The following is a 16,931-nucleotide window of genomic DNA, read 5'->3' as shown; positions in this document are numbered from 1 at the left end:
TTCAACTGCCTCCCTAAGGACTGTATATCTACTCCCCCCCCCCCCTTAACGAATCTAGTTTCCCTGAATTTGCACATCCACTACATTCAGCAACACTTTCTCAAGTCTTCTTACACCATAACCATTCAAATGCAAGCCATCCATCTTATATAGATCCTTTCGCCCATCAAACTCACTCCACACGTCCACAAATTCCACACCACTCGTCATACATAACCCACGCATAAAGTCATTCGCAATTATGGCCCTCCTTTTAAACATTTCACTGTCATACCGTGACAAAAGACTAATCATTCTAACTCTCTCACTCTTTTCTTTTGCTACCTCAAACAATTCATTCAGGTCTTCTATCATTTCCATTTTATCTCCTTTCAAATCATTCGTGCCTGCCACAGCAATCATTTCTTTCACCCTTTCCTTTTGCTCTCTAATAGACTCAGTTACATCCTTTATGGTCGCACCAGGTTGGTACGATTTTGTCAAATCCTCTACTAACACACCTCGTACTAACGAGTCTCCATACAGCACTCTATCCTTCATTTTGTTCATGTTCACATTCATACGCCTATTTTTCCTCTCATACCTTTTATTATTGGTTGGTTCATTCAGTCGACTTTTGTTCATGCACTCTAGCCGCTGTTTTGCCCTTTCTATCGCACCATTCAACAACGCGATCTCATTCATTGCATCTATCTCATCTTTTTTATTCTCTGAGAAACCATTAATACTATCATTCACACTCTCATAATTCTCATGTACAACCATGCCGTTTCTTGTCATTTTCTTCATTCTGAAGGTTGACAAAAATATCACACTCACGATCCGAAATACACTTCAATTCCTCATTCTCCCTACATTTTCTACATACATTCAATCCTTTATTATCATCTTTCCACACTCCGACTGCACTCCGTAAAGCGTACATTTCACAGCTAGTACACTGACTCATTTCTTTTATACTACTGTTCTTTGATAACGATGGCGATCCATCATTACTGGCCGCCATTTTCCTTCGTACAGGTGCCATAATTATTGCAACGTGTTTTATCAAATAATAAGTTATACACACCAAAAACACACAAACTGATGCACTAAAATACGCAAGGCAAACAAAACTACGCAATATTAACTAATTTTATCAACGATAACTGAAAATAATACTTATCTTATCAGGAGCTTGCACGAACACTACACACTACGATATAACCTCGAACTCAACTCCCTACTTGACTGGCCTTCACAGAGTCCTGATCTCAACCCTATTGAACATCTGTGGGATCAACTGGAGCATTGCATGAGGTCAAGGTATGTCTGCTCCACAATAGTCCAGGACTTCATTACATGCCTATCGGATGAATGGTCCAAAATTCTGCTACAGACATTAAACTCCGAGATGTATCTGAACATTCTGGACAATGCAATACTTACTATTTGTGGTGTTTCTATGGAACTGACCATTGTCTCTTTCAGCAAGATAATGCATCGTGTCATAATGCTGTTGCTGTAAATGGAGGGAATCACGGCAAAAGGAGATCCTACATCTTATTAGGGTGGGCACCATGGCTGTTTGCTCCTTACACTATGGTGAGGAAAAAATAAAAATTGACTTCTTTTCAAGCGCTGTATGTATATATGTGTGTGTGTATTTTATTTATTTATTTAATTATGCATTTATTATTTTTTAAACAATATTACAGAACATGGACCTGAAATAGAAGAGATTTATTACTTGCAGCACTATGCCGATGGATGGAAGCACGGCAAATGGGAGGAACGAGTGGATATTCAAGATTGTGTTGAACATCCACAATACAAAAAGGATAAAAAAGGAAATTATGTTGGATGGTTTTGGGGATATACTGGTATTTATGCACAATTATTCCAATGTTTGTCCATCCAAGGTTATTCTAGCACGTTAAAATCTTTTTTAATGACAAGGACAAAAGCAAGGTAAGAATCAGATTTTTAAACTTTTTTTACATTTGTGAAATGTAAGAAAAGTGAGTTCTATATTTTAATTTCAAATTTGTATGTAGTTACATATTTTTGTTTATTTATTTTATTGAATTTCTTGGTTTTTCAGCAATTTTATTTAAATGGCTGTTTTGCAGTTTCATCATGTAGCTTGTCCTACTCAGGAGTCCCTGATGTGCATCTTTTTTTAAATATGACAATCCACATTTGAGCATATTCATAATTCATTATACATATTGAAACCCAGAAACACCCCCTTCCCCTCACTGTCCACCACGTAGAACTACAACAAAACAGTCACCATTCCATACATTAAAGGCATCAGAAAAGATATCTAAAGTGCTCAATAAACATCAACTATGCACCACATTTAGATCGTATGTCAAATTGGCTACTCTCATTCATTCATCCAAGGGCAGCATCTATTCCTTATCACATCCATGAGTCTACGAAGTACCCTGTTCTTGTGATCAAGCTCACTACAGTCAGACAGGAAGAACTATGGACATATGCCTCAGTAAACATAAAAAATACATCCGGCACTATTGCTATGGCAAGTCGGCTCTAGCACACCATGCTTTAGATACCCCTGCACACAGGATCAACTGGAAAATAACCAAAGTGCTGCCAAAGCTTTTACAAGTCAGAGAGATTGTTCTTAGAATCAAAAGAAGCCTTGAAACATATTCCGAACCTCAACAAGTATGGCTGTTTAAATTTGCCTAAGATCTGGGAGACAGTCATCCTAAGACATAACTAGTACCTGCTTTCTCTCTGGTTTTTTTTTTTTATATATATATATACACACACACACACAGAGGGCATCTAATTAGGACTTTAGTCTTTGTGTTGTAGCTACAATTGTTCTAACTAGTCCCATTATTACACCAGATTGTTGTTGTCTCGTGCACTGTGACAAACTGTTTTTTGTGCTCTGAAGATGCTGGTTAGAATACCAGCAAAATATCAGCAATAAGTCAATAAATAATTATTTACTTATTTACTCTGTGTTCTAATATATACCATCAAAATTAATCAATATGTATGATGAACACATAAGCCTTTCTACATGTTTGAAGTCAATGCCCTCTGCATCATTCCCATTATCCATTGTGCTGCCCTTACAATTTTAGCATCCCCGAAATTTTAGGTCCCTATCCATGATCACTTACTAATCTCTCATCTCTTCTACCTCTTCCAAGATATTTCCACTGATTGTATACTCTACATTGAATCTCTGCTTCTCAAATTTAAAAACCTTACACTTTGCAATATTGAATTCACATCCCCACTCATTTCCCATTCAGCTAGTATATTCAAGTCCTCTTGCAAAGCCACAGCATCCACTCTACTCCTGATAGCTCTCCCCAACTTTGCATAAACTTCAAACAACTGCATGTCACCATTCAGACTGTTCCCAATATCATTTACATATAAATTAAACAGCGGTAGACCTGAAACAGACCCTTGGGGTATACACTAATAACTTTCCTCTTCTGGAATATCACTCCTCCATAGACAACTTACTGATATCTTTCAGATAGCCAGTCTCCAATCTAGTACACTAATCTAATGTTTAGTCCCATCTGTTCCAGAATTACTTGTCATGTGGCAATTTATCAAAGGCCTTTGCAAAATCTAAATATACCACTGTATATGCATCACCCTTATCCAATGCATTTGTCACCTTATTATAATAAGTAAGCAGATTGCTAAAACATGATCTTCCTTTAACAAACTCACATGTTGGCCACCAAAGAGTATTCTTCTATTGTCAACTCAGTTCTAGATCTTGATCCTAACTAACCTAATCTACTATATTTAATTTAATTTAAGTATTTAATACTATAACCACAACTCCAGACATACAGACTGCCTATAATTCAAAGTCCTAGTCGTATCACCTCCTTTGTTTCAGAACAATTTTACCCTCTTTCCACTCCTTTAGAACTTGACCCAGTGCAAGGCTCACTTTAAAAAGATATGTAAAGTTGTTAACTCCCCAGAACATTTCCTCAAAAGTGGTGAAATAGCATCAAGTCCTGCAGCCTTATTTTACATCGTTTATTCAATTCCACAAGTTCTGCATGGCATCACATACACAAGAATGAAATACATTTATAAATTGTTCATTAAATACCTCAACTACATCCTCTACAGCAGTAATCGTTTCTCCATTTTCATCAATCAATGCCATCCTTCTATAATCATTCTTTCTTCTACTGACCACATATCGAAAAAATTCCCTAGGATTTTTTTTAGCCGCATTAGCTAAGTGCATTCATACTGCACTATTGCTACCCTTATCAAGCAAGTCACTTCCTCATTCGCTCTTTGTACTTCTCATGCAACTAGTTGTTATAACCACTCACTTGTGCTTCTTCCAGATTGCATACTTTACCTCTTGATTCATTCATTTCATGCCTGCTCTTTTTTACCCTCTTCACCTTTGGAATACATTTTTATATTGGCTCTGCTGAATAGTTCTTGAGTAGGGCCCAAGCAGCATTGATATCCTTTCCACCCAGTTCCTCTTTCCAAGTTTTTGCCACAAGCTGTTTCCTGAGCTTTTCATAATTAACAATCTTATAATTTCATACATATCCCTTTCTGACAGAAGTTGTCCTCAAATGACTGGTCACCCTGCAAGTGATCACCCCGTGGTCACTCTCATCAGCTGGTGGAAGATTTGACATCCCATTTATAATACATCATCTGATGAGATAATCCAATCCAATACAAGATATGCTTATACAATGGAATCATAACCTCTTCACTTCTGCATCTCAATATCCTCCTTATTATCACCATAATCCATTGGGATGTTCATACAAATTTAGCAATGTGACCCCTAAACTTCAAGAATGTCCACCATCACTCCTAGATCTTTTATTTCCTCCTCCTTCAAAATTTCTCCATTAATTGTATCCTCTGCATCCAAACCTTGCCTATCAAATTTCAAGACCTTGCACTTTGTAACGTTAAATTGATAGCTTTACTCATTGCCCACTCACATGGTCTATTGGATCCTCCTGCAAGGTTCACAATGTCTGCTCTATTTCTCATAGCCCTTCCCCACTTTGCATCATTGACAAACAGCTGCACGTCTACAATTAAGCTGTCCCAATGTTATTAATGTACAAGTTAAACAATAATGGTCCCAAAACAGATCTCTGTGACACTCCATTAGCAACCTTCCTCTTTTGGATACCGCTCCTCCATATACAACCTGCTGATACCTGTCCAACAGCCACTCAGCTGGCCAACCACACTAGCCTGTTATCTAATTGTATTTGTTTTAGTTCAACTACTAGCTATTCATGTGTCAGTGTATCAAAGTCTTTTGAAAAATCCAAGTAATAATATGCATTTCCTTTATTGAGTGAACTTATCACCTTGTAATGCATAAGGAGATTACTGAAACATGACCTCCCCTAACAAACCCATGCTGATCATCATAAAGAACACTATGATTCAACTCACTTCTGAATCCTAGTCCTCGCCAGCTTCTTTGACCTTAACAGCAACCCCAGACACACAGATTGGCCTATCAATTACAGATGCCAAGAAATTATATTCTTGATTTCATCCTTTATCTAAGTGTAAGCAAACAAAGTTTGTGCATGAAGTAACTTCACACACTTACACTTGGATCAAAGATAAAACCAAGAAATATAATTTCTAGGCATATTTAATTTATAGTATAACCGAGTAAAAAACTTTCATCAAATTGGACTATAATTTGTAGCCTTAGTCTTCCCCTTTGTGAAGTGGAACAATTTTTCCCACTTTCTATTCCTTTGAGACTCACCCTGTTGCAAGACTCATGTTAAATAGTTGTGGCAAAGGTCCTGTAGAGTCCTAATTCCATAGAGCCCTCAAGACACATGGCAATATACCTTCAAATCCTATTGCCTTATTAATATCAAGTTTACTTAATTCCTCATATACTGATTATCTTTTCCTCATATACCGAGGAGAGACTGATTCACCATCCATCTCTCCTCCATCATACCCTCTACACTCCACCTTCTCCTGAGGTTGCCATCATGAGAATGAAATACACTAATAAACTGATCATTGAATAATTCAACTATATCCTTTGCATTGCTTGCCAATCTGCCACTAGCATCAACATTTTACACTTAATCTTTTAGTTCATCAATTGTACTCTTGCCTTATTTAGTTTTTTCACATTTGGGATATACACAGACATTGATGCTGTTAAATAGATCTTAATCAATGCACATACAGCATCTGTATCCTTCCCACTCAACTCTTTCCACACTATAGCTCCAGTTGTTTCCTAAGCTTTCCATAATCAATTGCCTTAGTTCCACATAGATCCCTTCTTTATAGAAATTTTCATGTGACTGGCTACAACCCAGGTGATCACTTCATAGTCATTCTTTCCAACCTGGGGAGGAGTAGACACTCCATTCACAATCACATCCTCTGATGATATAACCAGATCTAAGACTCTTAACCCTCATGTACCCTCTCCTATGTACTGCCTAAGATTGTTGTCCCTTAAAGAGTTGAGAAATTGATTCTCCTTATTTACTGATGCTATCTCTTCATTCCAATCAATATTGCCTTAGTTGAAATCACCCATAATGATCACCCTTTGCTTGCTCACTAAGCCAAGTTGCCTATTCTTTTCTTTGTCTCCACCTTCTGCATTCCCTATAGCAACACTCATCAAATCTCCTATCAACTTTCACTTCACACCATATTGCTTCAAAACCATTGCCTCTTTTTTCTCCTTGTATATCAATCTTGCACAGACATAATTCCTCTGCTATCATCAGTAGCATTCTTCCTCTCTTCTTGCCTTTCCTATCTTCATGAAAAATATCATATTCCTCCTTTCTATTCTCATCAAGATGTCATTATTTTCTGATACTTCTGGCATTCATAAATAAACATAACAATTAATTTCTTGGTCTATAACCAGTCCAGCACTACTCTTACTGTCCCCCAGCTGTGACTTCTCCTCGCTTGCTCCTGCCTGTTCATCCTCTGCCTCACATATCTCCCCAGACCCAACTCCCTATGTATTCCTCACCATTACATTCCATATGTAATGGTGAGGAATACATTCCATTATATATGTGCATTCATTACCACTTTCAGAATTCACTTTTGTACACTGTGTCTCCTTGGCTCATGCTGTTTCCCTGTCCAACTTGCATTCTCACATTCTCTTCTCTATTCACAACATCTCAGACTCATCCAGTTCACTCTCTTGTTCATTCACATCATCTTTAGGCTTCCACAGATACCTTGTCTGCATCACTCATTACACTTCCTTCCCAATTGAATCACTCCAAAACTATTCAGATGCAGTCTGTCACTCTTGTATAGTTCCATTTGTCCTTCCAAACATACCTTTTTTCATCCACCACATCTTTTATGAGGAAGTTAGTAATGATGCAAATTTTTCATGTAGTACTATCATATCCTGTATACCCCTTGAGGGTACATGGCAGGAATTTGATGATGATGATCTCCATACAGTGCTATTCTTGAGTCATTCACTACTTCTTTCTCTCCACCATCTTTCATTTTAATCTTTCGCACTCTTCCATTCATATCCACCATGCGTTTGATTTCATTCTGTGCATGCCTCAATTCATTTCTCATCTTAATCATTTCATTCTTCAGCTCTTGCATTCCAGTAATTGCCTGCTATTGCTCCATCAGTCAGACTTTTTTTTGTTTCCTCAGTTAGGCACACCTTCTGCTTCCATAATTACGCCTGGTTTTCCTTTTTTCATAATTTCAGTATCCACAATTACATTCTTCACACTCACTCTTCTGGCTGCCGTTCTTGATGTTACATACATCTTTGTCTTTCATCTGGTATTCTTCACTTCCATTTCCTGACTTTCATTCAAATCACCAGTCCATTAACATATCACACTTTCTACAGATCCTCACATCTCTTTTTTAATCTCTCACCAAACACATCTGCCACATTTGCCCACAGATACATATTACATTCCTAGCAACAAACCATCTTGCTAAAATCCACACCACTCAACACACTTGATTTTTGTGCTGTATGTCTGGATGACATTGTTCATACTGCTGTTTTTGTCTCTGTTATCCATTATTCTGGAAAAGCGCTTCAAATTGATTAACTACGAAACACAAACATATCACACTCGCTCACAACCAAACCAGACAAAAATTACACTAAAGTTATAATATATTGATAACAATTAATATTGAAACTTTTTTTTTTTTCACAGACCATACATCGCAGGAGATTGAACCGTTCGCCCTCTTAAAACAATAAATGCTCTGTGAAGTAATCACCCAAAGCAGGAAAGATATGATTGCCCATGGCTCTACCTTCTGTTTGCTGATCTTAAACAGATTGCATTCTGTTTCCAAGTTTTAGGAAGTAATTGCCATAAATTGTTCATAATTTTTTAAAATTAATTTTAAAAAATTATAAACTTCACAACTCTGAATTATGCTTTGAAAAACTCTCTGAATTACACAATTATACCCCACTCAAGAGAACAGGTACATTTGTGTAATGCAGATATACGAGGGTGGTCTGAAAAGTTCTCAGCCTAACAATGAAAAAACGAATTTATAATTTCAAAATTATTTTAATTTTTCAAGATAATCTCCCTTAAGACTAATACATTTATTCCAGCAATGCTCCAGCACTGTTATCCTGTCCCTGTAGTGGTTGTCAGTAAGATCTGAAAAATACCCCTTACAGCTGCAATCACCTCTTCATTCAAAGAAAACCACTGACCAGCAAGGAAGAATTTTAGTTTTGAGAAGAGATAGAAGTCAGAGGGGAGCCAAATCTGGGGAATAGGGTGGATGTTCCAACAATTCATACTGCAGATCCCTTAATTTTCCCATTGCCAAAACACCTTTGTGGGCAGGTGCATTGTCCTGATGAAAGATGATTTTTTTATTCTGCCAACTTGGTCTTTTCTTACGAATTTTTTCGTCTAGTCTGGTTAAAAGATCGGAATAATATTCCCCAGTTATTGTTTGACACTTTTCAAGATAACTAATAAACAAAATGCCTTCAGCATCCCAAAACACTGATGCCATGACCTTTCCTGCTGATGGAATCGACTTTGTCTTCTTTGGTGCTGAACACTGTTTTGACTGCTGTTTGGATTCTGGTGTGTAATGGTGAATCCAAGTCTCATCCATAGTAATAAATCGACACACAAAATCAGTTTTATTCTTGTTAAAATGCTCCAAGCACGGTTCAGAGATTTTCATGGAATGCGTTTTTGATCTGCTTGTGAGCAAGAGTGGCATGCATATTGCGCAAAGCTTTTTGGTATGAAATTCTTTATGCAAAACATATCCTACACGTTCTTTTGAAATGCCTATAGTCTCAGCAATTTCATGCACTTTGACACACCGGTCATTCAATACCATATCGTGCACTTGATCAATGAATTATGGTGGTGTTACACTTTTTGGACATCCTTCACTTGGATCTTCTTCAAGGCTGGTACAGCCACGTTTAAACTCGGCAGCCCATTTCTCGCTTGTCAAAAATGAGAAGAAGAGTACCTATAAACTTTTATTAACTTCGAATGAATTTCATTTGGCATTAAACCTTCTTTTACAAAGAATTTTATAACCACACGATACTCAATTTTATCCATTTCAAGGGATATAGATAACACTTTTGCTTCAGAGAGCTGTATAAAACATACTACTTGATAGAATGACTTGCAATTTCACATGGATGCTTATGACAGATGTACCAACTTGGAAAAAAAATCTCTTGCTGATAATGTTGCCATCTATGGTCGTGGCCGAGAACTTTTCAGACCACCATTGTAATTTGAAGTATCTACTGTTCAATCAGTAGTGAGGAGATGTGAAAATATATTCATGATGTTTGATACATTCTGATGTTCATATTTTGAATCATGTAAAAAATTCAAAATATGAACACAATACTTTTGCTCTCTCCCTGAATGATACTCATGCTACAGTCGGTAAAATATATAGGTATTTTTAATAAATTCTAACTACTTCCCTTGAGAATGAGGAACTGGACGATGAGACTTATTTGTGGTCCCACAGAAGGTTCTAATAAGGAAGAAGTGGAGGAATTTTTTGAGGCTTTGGAAAAAAGCAACTGACACAATGAAAAAGGAAAAGTTGGTCCTTGTTGGGGATCTAAATAGCAGAGTAGGAAATGATTGTGAGACATACAAAAATATTTTGGGAAAATATGGAGAAAAGAGCAAAGCTAATAATAATGGCAAATATCTGTTGGATTTCTGCTCAGGTCATGGACTGGTTATTACTAACACCATGTTCCAACATAAAAATGTGCACAAATTCACATGGAGAGAAGAGGCTAGGAATAAGAAAAGTCTCATTGACTATGTTATTGTTGATAGTGATGTTTTCTCCCTGGTGCAGGACACCAGAGTGTACAGAGGATTTGAAATTGGAAGTGATCACTATTTAGTCTTGAGCAGGATAAAATTGAATTTCATATTGAAAAGAATAACATGTAAGAAAGTTTTAAAGCGAATAAAAGTTGAGCAGCTCTCAGATGTGAACTGTAGACTAAAATACACAAAGATTATTGAAGAAAAAATGAAAGAGTGTGAGAACAGGAATCAAACCTTGGAGATTCAGTGGCAAACTCTGAAGAAAACATTGATTGATTCTGCCAGAGGGGCATATGGTGAGGTTGTCTGCAAGGATAAAAAAAATCAGAACTCCCTGGTGGACACAGGAAGTTAAAGAGGCAGTTAAGGAAAAGAAGAAAGGATATCAAAAGTTCCTGTCAAATAAGTCAGCTTGTGCTCTTAGAGAATATAGAGACAAATGCAAGAATGCTAAACACTGTGTAAAACTAGCTAAACAAAAGTCATGGGAGGACTTTGGCAAGAATATAGAAAATAAATATCAAGAAGGTGGCAAAATATTCTGGAGGTTGTTAAAGAAGCTTAGGAATGGAGGAAAGAGTGCTGTAAAAGGAGTTAGAGATGATAAAGGTGACATGAAAACAGGAGAAAAAGATATCCTTGAAGTATGGAGTAATTACTTTGAAAAACTGCTAAATGAAACAAGCAGTGATGACAACATAGTGATAAAAAACACTGACCAGGCATGCAGTCAGGAATACATATCCATACTTGAAGTAGAAAAAGCCATCAAAGGCTTGAAATGTGGAAAGGCAGCAGGAGTAGATGATATTCGACTAGAAATGCTGAAGTATAGTGGTATAAGAGTCTTACAGTGGCTGCACTGCATAGTTCAGAAAGCCTGGACAGAGGGATGATTCCTGATGATTGGAGTAGAGCTCTAATAGTACCATATTTAAAAAGGGAAATAAAACTAAATGTGAGAATTATAGAGGTATTTCCCTACTGAGTGTTCCTGGCAAGATCTATGCAAGTATACTTGTGAAACGATTCAGAGGAATTGTGGAAGAAAAGCTTGGTGAAGAACAAGCTGGATTCAGGCCAAATAGAGGCTGTCAGGATCAGATCTTCACTTTACAACAAATAGTCAAGAAAGCATGGGAATATAACAAAGATCTGTATTTAAGTTTTGTCGATTTGGAGAAGACATATGACAAGGTACCAAGAGAGAAGCTATTCAATACGCTGCAGTTATATGGTATCTGTGGGACATTATATCAAGCAATACTTAGTCTTTATTTGAGTTGTAAGTCAGCAGTTAGAATTGAAGGAAGTACAGGAAGATGGTTTAATGTTAAATCTGGTGTGAGACAAGGATGTACATTATCCCCTCTGTTATTCATTATCTATATGGTTCACATTATGAAGGAAAGTGGTATTAAAAATGATATCGAAATTGGAGATGTTAATGTCAGCTCTTTGCTTTATGTGGATGATGTTATACTTCTAAATAAATCCGCTACAAGTCTGCAAGATTCTCTGACTAAATTGAATAGCTGTTGTAATAGATATGGTATGAAGGTCAGCAATAAAAAGACAAAGACAATGAAAATAGACAGAATCATTAAAAATGTCAACTGTGTTGTGAATGGAGAACCTGTGGAACAAGTAAAACATTTCAGCTACTTAGGCACGATTTTTACTGAAGATGGTAAATTAAATATAGAAATAAACAACAGAATCAGCAAAGCTGGTATGGTAGGAAGTCAATTGAATAAATTCATATGGAATAAGAGAGAAATTAGTCGGAACACTAAATTAGCTGTATACAAGACAGTGTTCAAAGCAGTTTTAACTTATGGATCTGAGAGCTGGGTCAGAAGTAAAACACTTGACCAAAGACTAGAGAGCACAGACATGAGAGTCCTGAGAAAGATTATAGGCGTGAACAGATGGCATCAATGACAATATCATATTAAAAACGAGGATATTAGGAAAGAACTTGACATTGTCAGCATCCAGGAATGCGTTAGCAGAGCTAATCTCAGGTGGTATGGTCACTTAAACAGAATGGGCGAGGAAAGATTAGCAAAACAAGTGTTCTCTGCCAGGTTGGCAGCAAAACGACCCAGAGGAAGACCAAGATATAGGTGGATTGATACGGTACAAAGTGCCTTAGACGATAGAAATATAAGATCTGATAATGTTGGAGTCTTGACAAGTAACAGACTGATTTGGAGGAAAATTGTAGATAGGAAGTTTGTGATGATGTAATTTTTTTCATGTATTACTATCATATCCTGTACACCCCTTGAGGGTACATGGCAGGAATTTGATGATGATGATGAACTACTTCACTTACATGTGATTAACCATTTTTTTAAAGGTATTAAAATATAGTCCATTTTGTTAAACACTTCTCCATGTCATTCCCAGTTCAACATTTTTTTTTTTTTTTTTTTGAAGATTATTCATTATATGGAGTCCACTGCTCTCAGCAGATTCATTCACTCTTTCTCCATTTTCACCCTTCTGACTAAGTGTGTATTTTCCAGTTACTGCTAGATATGAATCACTTGCACTTGCTTTAGTATTTATCTCCCATAAAAATTAAGATTGTATCATTGCTATTCAGTTGTTGGGCTGGTGTTTCATAAAATATATCTATTTCTTCCTCTGTGTAATCTGAGGTTAGTGCATAAACTTGTAATAGTCTCATTCTGTGACATTTATAGTGTATGGATAGGATAGTGCTACATATTTTTGAAGTGAAAATTTTGATTACATACAATGGCAGGGGGCTTATATGTGAACCAAGAGATGACATATTGGAATATGTAGTGAACTTTTTATTTTCTTGGTGTAGTAGGAGATTATTTATCTAGCTCATCTACACAAGAGTTTGATAATAGGTTAGCCTTATCTTTGGATGATTTTATAATAGCACTTTCTGGATGTGACAGAGGTAGAACCATGAAAAGATAGAACATTTACCCAATAGGATGTACCTTTGCAGGTACTACTGTACTATTCTACAGAACTATCACTCACCATCTTTTCCCTGTCATGCTTGTTAAGCTTACAACAGCAGCAGCAGCAGTCTTCTACAGTTCATATGCTAACCTAATCTGCTTTCCCTTCCTCCATTCCATTTCTGTTCTCTGGAACAGCCTTCTCCATGAATATCCCCTAAGGATGATAACCTCCAACTATTTAAAGATTTCTTCTTTCTTAATCCATACATAAACAACACTTTGCTATAGGTTCTGAAACTTCTTGTTGACCATGAGATATGCAGAATTTTTTTAATTATTATTGCTTTGGCATACATAGACAACCAAGATTGGATAATGGTTTTGAGAATTTTGTTTGGAGATATTCATTCCAGCAAAAATTATAATATAATCAACGTATGCAAGACCTGATTTCAATGACTCCAAGATCATTCTTTAGGAAAAGAAACATGTAGAGTTCTGGGATGAGTTACCAAATGGACTGCTGGCATTATATTTGAAAGGATAGTGAGAATTATGTTATTTTGTTATAGCATTTTGTGTTGGAGTATTACTCATAACAGCAAATACTTCATCTCTTAATGTTGATTATTGGAAGTAGAGAAGGAAAGCAATTTGAATTATAAAGTTTTACGTCCCAAGGAAGAGATATTCATTGTTTGGATCTTTCAACTTCAGAAAACTATCAGAGATAAATCATCAGAGAAGTCAGAATGGGTATCAGAATTTGGAGGGTGAGAAAAACAGCAGATGAATGTAACATAGTTTAACAAGAAAATTTTTGCAAGAGAAGATCATAAAGAGGACGCTAAGTTGGCATTCTGACTCGAAATATCAGATTTGACATATGCACATGTGTAATACCATCTTTAATGGAAGAAATCATGGAGTGTAGTTTGTTCACAGAGGTGGACAGTTGTGTTAAATAAGGTTCAAATGCTCATAAATGTTTGCATGTCATTTATGGTTGTATAAGGCAATGAATATCGAATTTTGTTATTATTTTTATTTTTTTTGTTGTATTTTTGGCAATGTTTATTACCATTTTATGGTCATATTTTTGGTGTATTTTATGATTTGTTTACTATTGTCTTTTTTTTGGTGGATATTTTCTTATCTGCAGTGGCTGTATTTTTTTTTATTTTTATGGTGTCTTTCATGATTGATGTTCTGTCTCCCTGAAATACATTGGACAAAACACATTTTTCATAAGAAATTGCAGAAGTGACAAGAGTTAAGCAGAGCTGAAAAAAGAAAGAAGCAAGTGATCCAAAGGAATAATAAAGACTGACTGAACAAACAAAAAAAAACAAGTAAAGGAGAAAATTATGCATAGAACTCTATGATCAGGGGAGAACTTAACGAAAGTGTGACAAAATTGTGTTTCCTGGGTGCAAAAATTCACAATATCAACCATGCCATCTGGATGTATGAAAGGTAAGTCAAAGGAAATGATTGTCTTGGTTGGTACAAATGATTTGAGAGGCGGGGAGTATTCTATGAGGGAGGATGTAAAGGAGCTGTTAGAAGAGACAAAACTGAAGAGCGAGAAGTTGAAGATTGTAAGTCTCTTACCACACTATGATAGAGGCCAACTGAGGAGGAGGGCATTGATAGCCAGTAAATCTATATATAGATTGTGCAAAAGGAATTATGTAGAATTTGGGGATCTGTGGTCTCTGTTTGATGGAAAGAAGAATTTATACAATGCTGATGGACTGCATCTAAATGGTTTTGGTGTTAGGTATCTGAGAGAGCTTTGTTCACCGAGCATGCTGAAGTGCAAATTGAGGAAAACTTAAGCAATTAGGGTGGAAGCAAATGAGTTTGTGTGAAGACTCCCATGAAGCGAGTGAGTGTAAGAATGACCAAGTGAGGAATCTAGTCTCTCAAACAAAAATATTGAATAGGGTAGTCAATTCAGAAAGTAAAGGTGGGTGGGAGACTAAAGGGACCCTACAGTTTCTATATACTAATGCCAGAAGTATCAGAAACAAGAGGGAATAGTTTTTGGCACTGGTTAGTGCAACCTTGCCAAACGTTATAGTCATTAGTGAGACTTGGCTAACAGCAGATGATGTAGTTACAGGGATTGAATGTGAAGGGTTTAGTATTTTCAGGGAAGATATAGAAGATAGGATGGGGGAGAAATACTGCTGATAGCAGACAAATTGCAGCCAGAAAGAATAGGAGACAGGTGGGAGGGCGGCTGTTCATTTGAAGCAATCTGTTGTCTGCATTCACTCGTAAGTACTTATAATAATATAAATTTTTGGTGATCAGAATGGGATATGTCAATGAAAATTTGTTTAATTAATGTTAATAATTAATGATCAATTATTAATTAATAATAAAATCAGCTAAATTAACAATTAATTATTAATTAATACATTACAAAATAACCAAGGTGTTCCGTAAAAATTTCAGGATTTGACTATAATGCTGTTATAGTCAATGAACGTAGCTACTTTCGCCAGGTAGTCTAGTTAAGTGTTCTTTTCAGCATGAAGGATTATCGCTCCTTCTAATGGACATGATGGTCAAATTACACTTCTTATGCATGTTCTTTCAACAGGTGGACAGAATCTTATCCAGCTTTTGCTGGACGTTTATATACATCCAGCAAAGAAATAGTACACTCACATACATGAATTTTATGCAATACAGCAGTTCCTGTTAGTTTTATATTCTGAGGAAAAGACAATTTATTTCAAATGGCAATGGGAGGCCTCACAAATTTTTCAGCAGTCTCTAGTTTTTATATTATGAATTCAATATTTAAAAATAAGTATTTCATTTTGCAACTATAAGTAGGCTGTTTTTTATATAGTTGTTTGTGAGGAGTAAGGTTTTAAAATGTGGCCCCCATATAGAGAGATTGAGGCCCCAGCTTGTGCCTTATGGTAAATGCGGCCCTGCTGCTGTGCTAAATCTGGCTAAGCAAGAACCGCTTGTCAATATAGTCAAAAAACTACAACTCCAGATGACTTGGACATCAACTCAAACATCCTGAAGTCTCGCCCTTTTTGGAACCCCTCATCCTGTACAAACCAGAAGATAGCAATCGCAGTAGAGGAAGACCATTGCAAACAATTTTGGCAATACATATGTGAAACCATCAGTAGGCTGTAAAACTCCATCTGACATCTACCAGTTAACTCAAGATAGAGAGACTTGGAAGACCATAATTTGCGATATTTAATTTTTAATATAAATCTCTTTTCCCTTTTCACATTGTATCATATTGTGAATAAACTGTGATGATGATATTTTTCTAGTTTTTAATTTCTTGAAGCAATACTAGTAGATAGGAAGAAGAGGAGTGATTGGTAAGGGGTTGGATCAGTATTGAAGAGGTTTTTCATAAAATGGTGGGAGATTGGGTGAGAACAAGAATTCATCTCTGGAAGCTGTATAAGGAGGGTGTGAACAAGGGAGTGAGATACAGGTTTTCTGCATGGAGAGTTGTGAATGACTGGAATGCCTTGCCTGAGAGTGTGGTATGCAGGGAATTTGAATGTTTCTTAGATTAGGAAACACATTCAAAAAATTCAAA

General features: G+C 36.4%; 1 protein-coding gene across 1 annotated transcript in view; it reads left to right on the top strand.

The window, feature by feature from the left end:
• O-fut2 (O-fucosyltransferase 2) overlaps positions 1-16,931 on the top strand; it is a 159,791-nt gene that overhangs the window by 81,176 nt on the left and 61,684 nt on the right. Inside the window, exon 3 of the mRNA XM_090403186.1 lies at positions 1,698-1,950. Within this exon, the coding sequence (XP_090259312.1) occupies positions 1,698-1,950 (253 nt within the window). The remainder of the gene's footprint in view (positions 1-1,697; positions 1,951-16,931) is intronic.

Source organism: Typopeltis vanoorti, chromosome 13, assembly GCF_054136105.1.
Source record: "Typopeltis vanoorti isolate ZY-2024b chromosome 13, IOZ_Tvanoo_1.0, whole genome shotgun sequence".
Classification (NCBI taxonomy): domain Eukaryota; kingdom Metazoa; phylum Arthropoda; class Arachnida; order Uropygi; family Thelyphonidae; genus Typopeltis; species Typopeltis vanoorti.
Note: the sequence above shows the minus strand (reverse complement) of the source record. Positions and strands in the feature narration are given on the sequence as shown.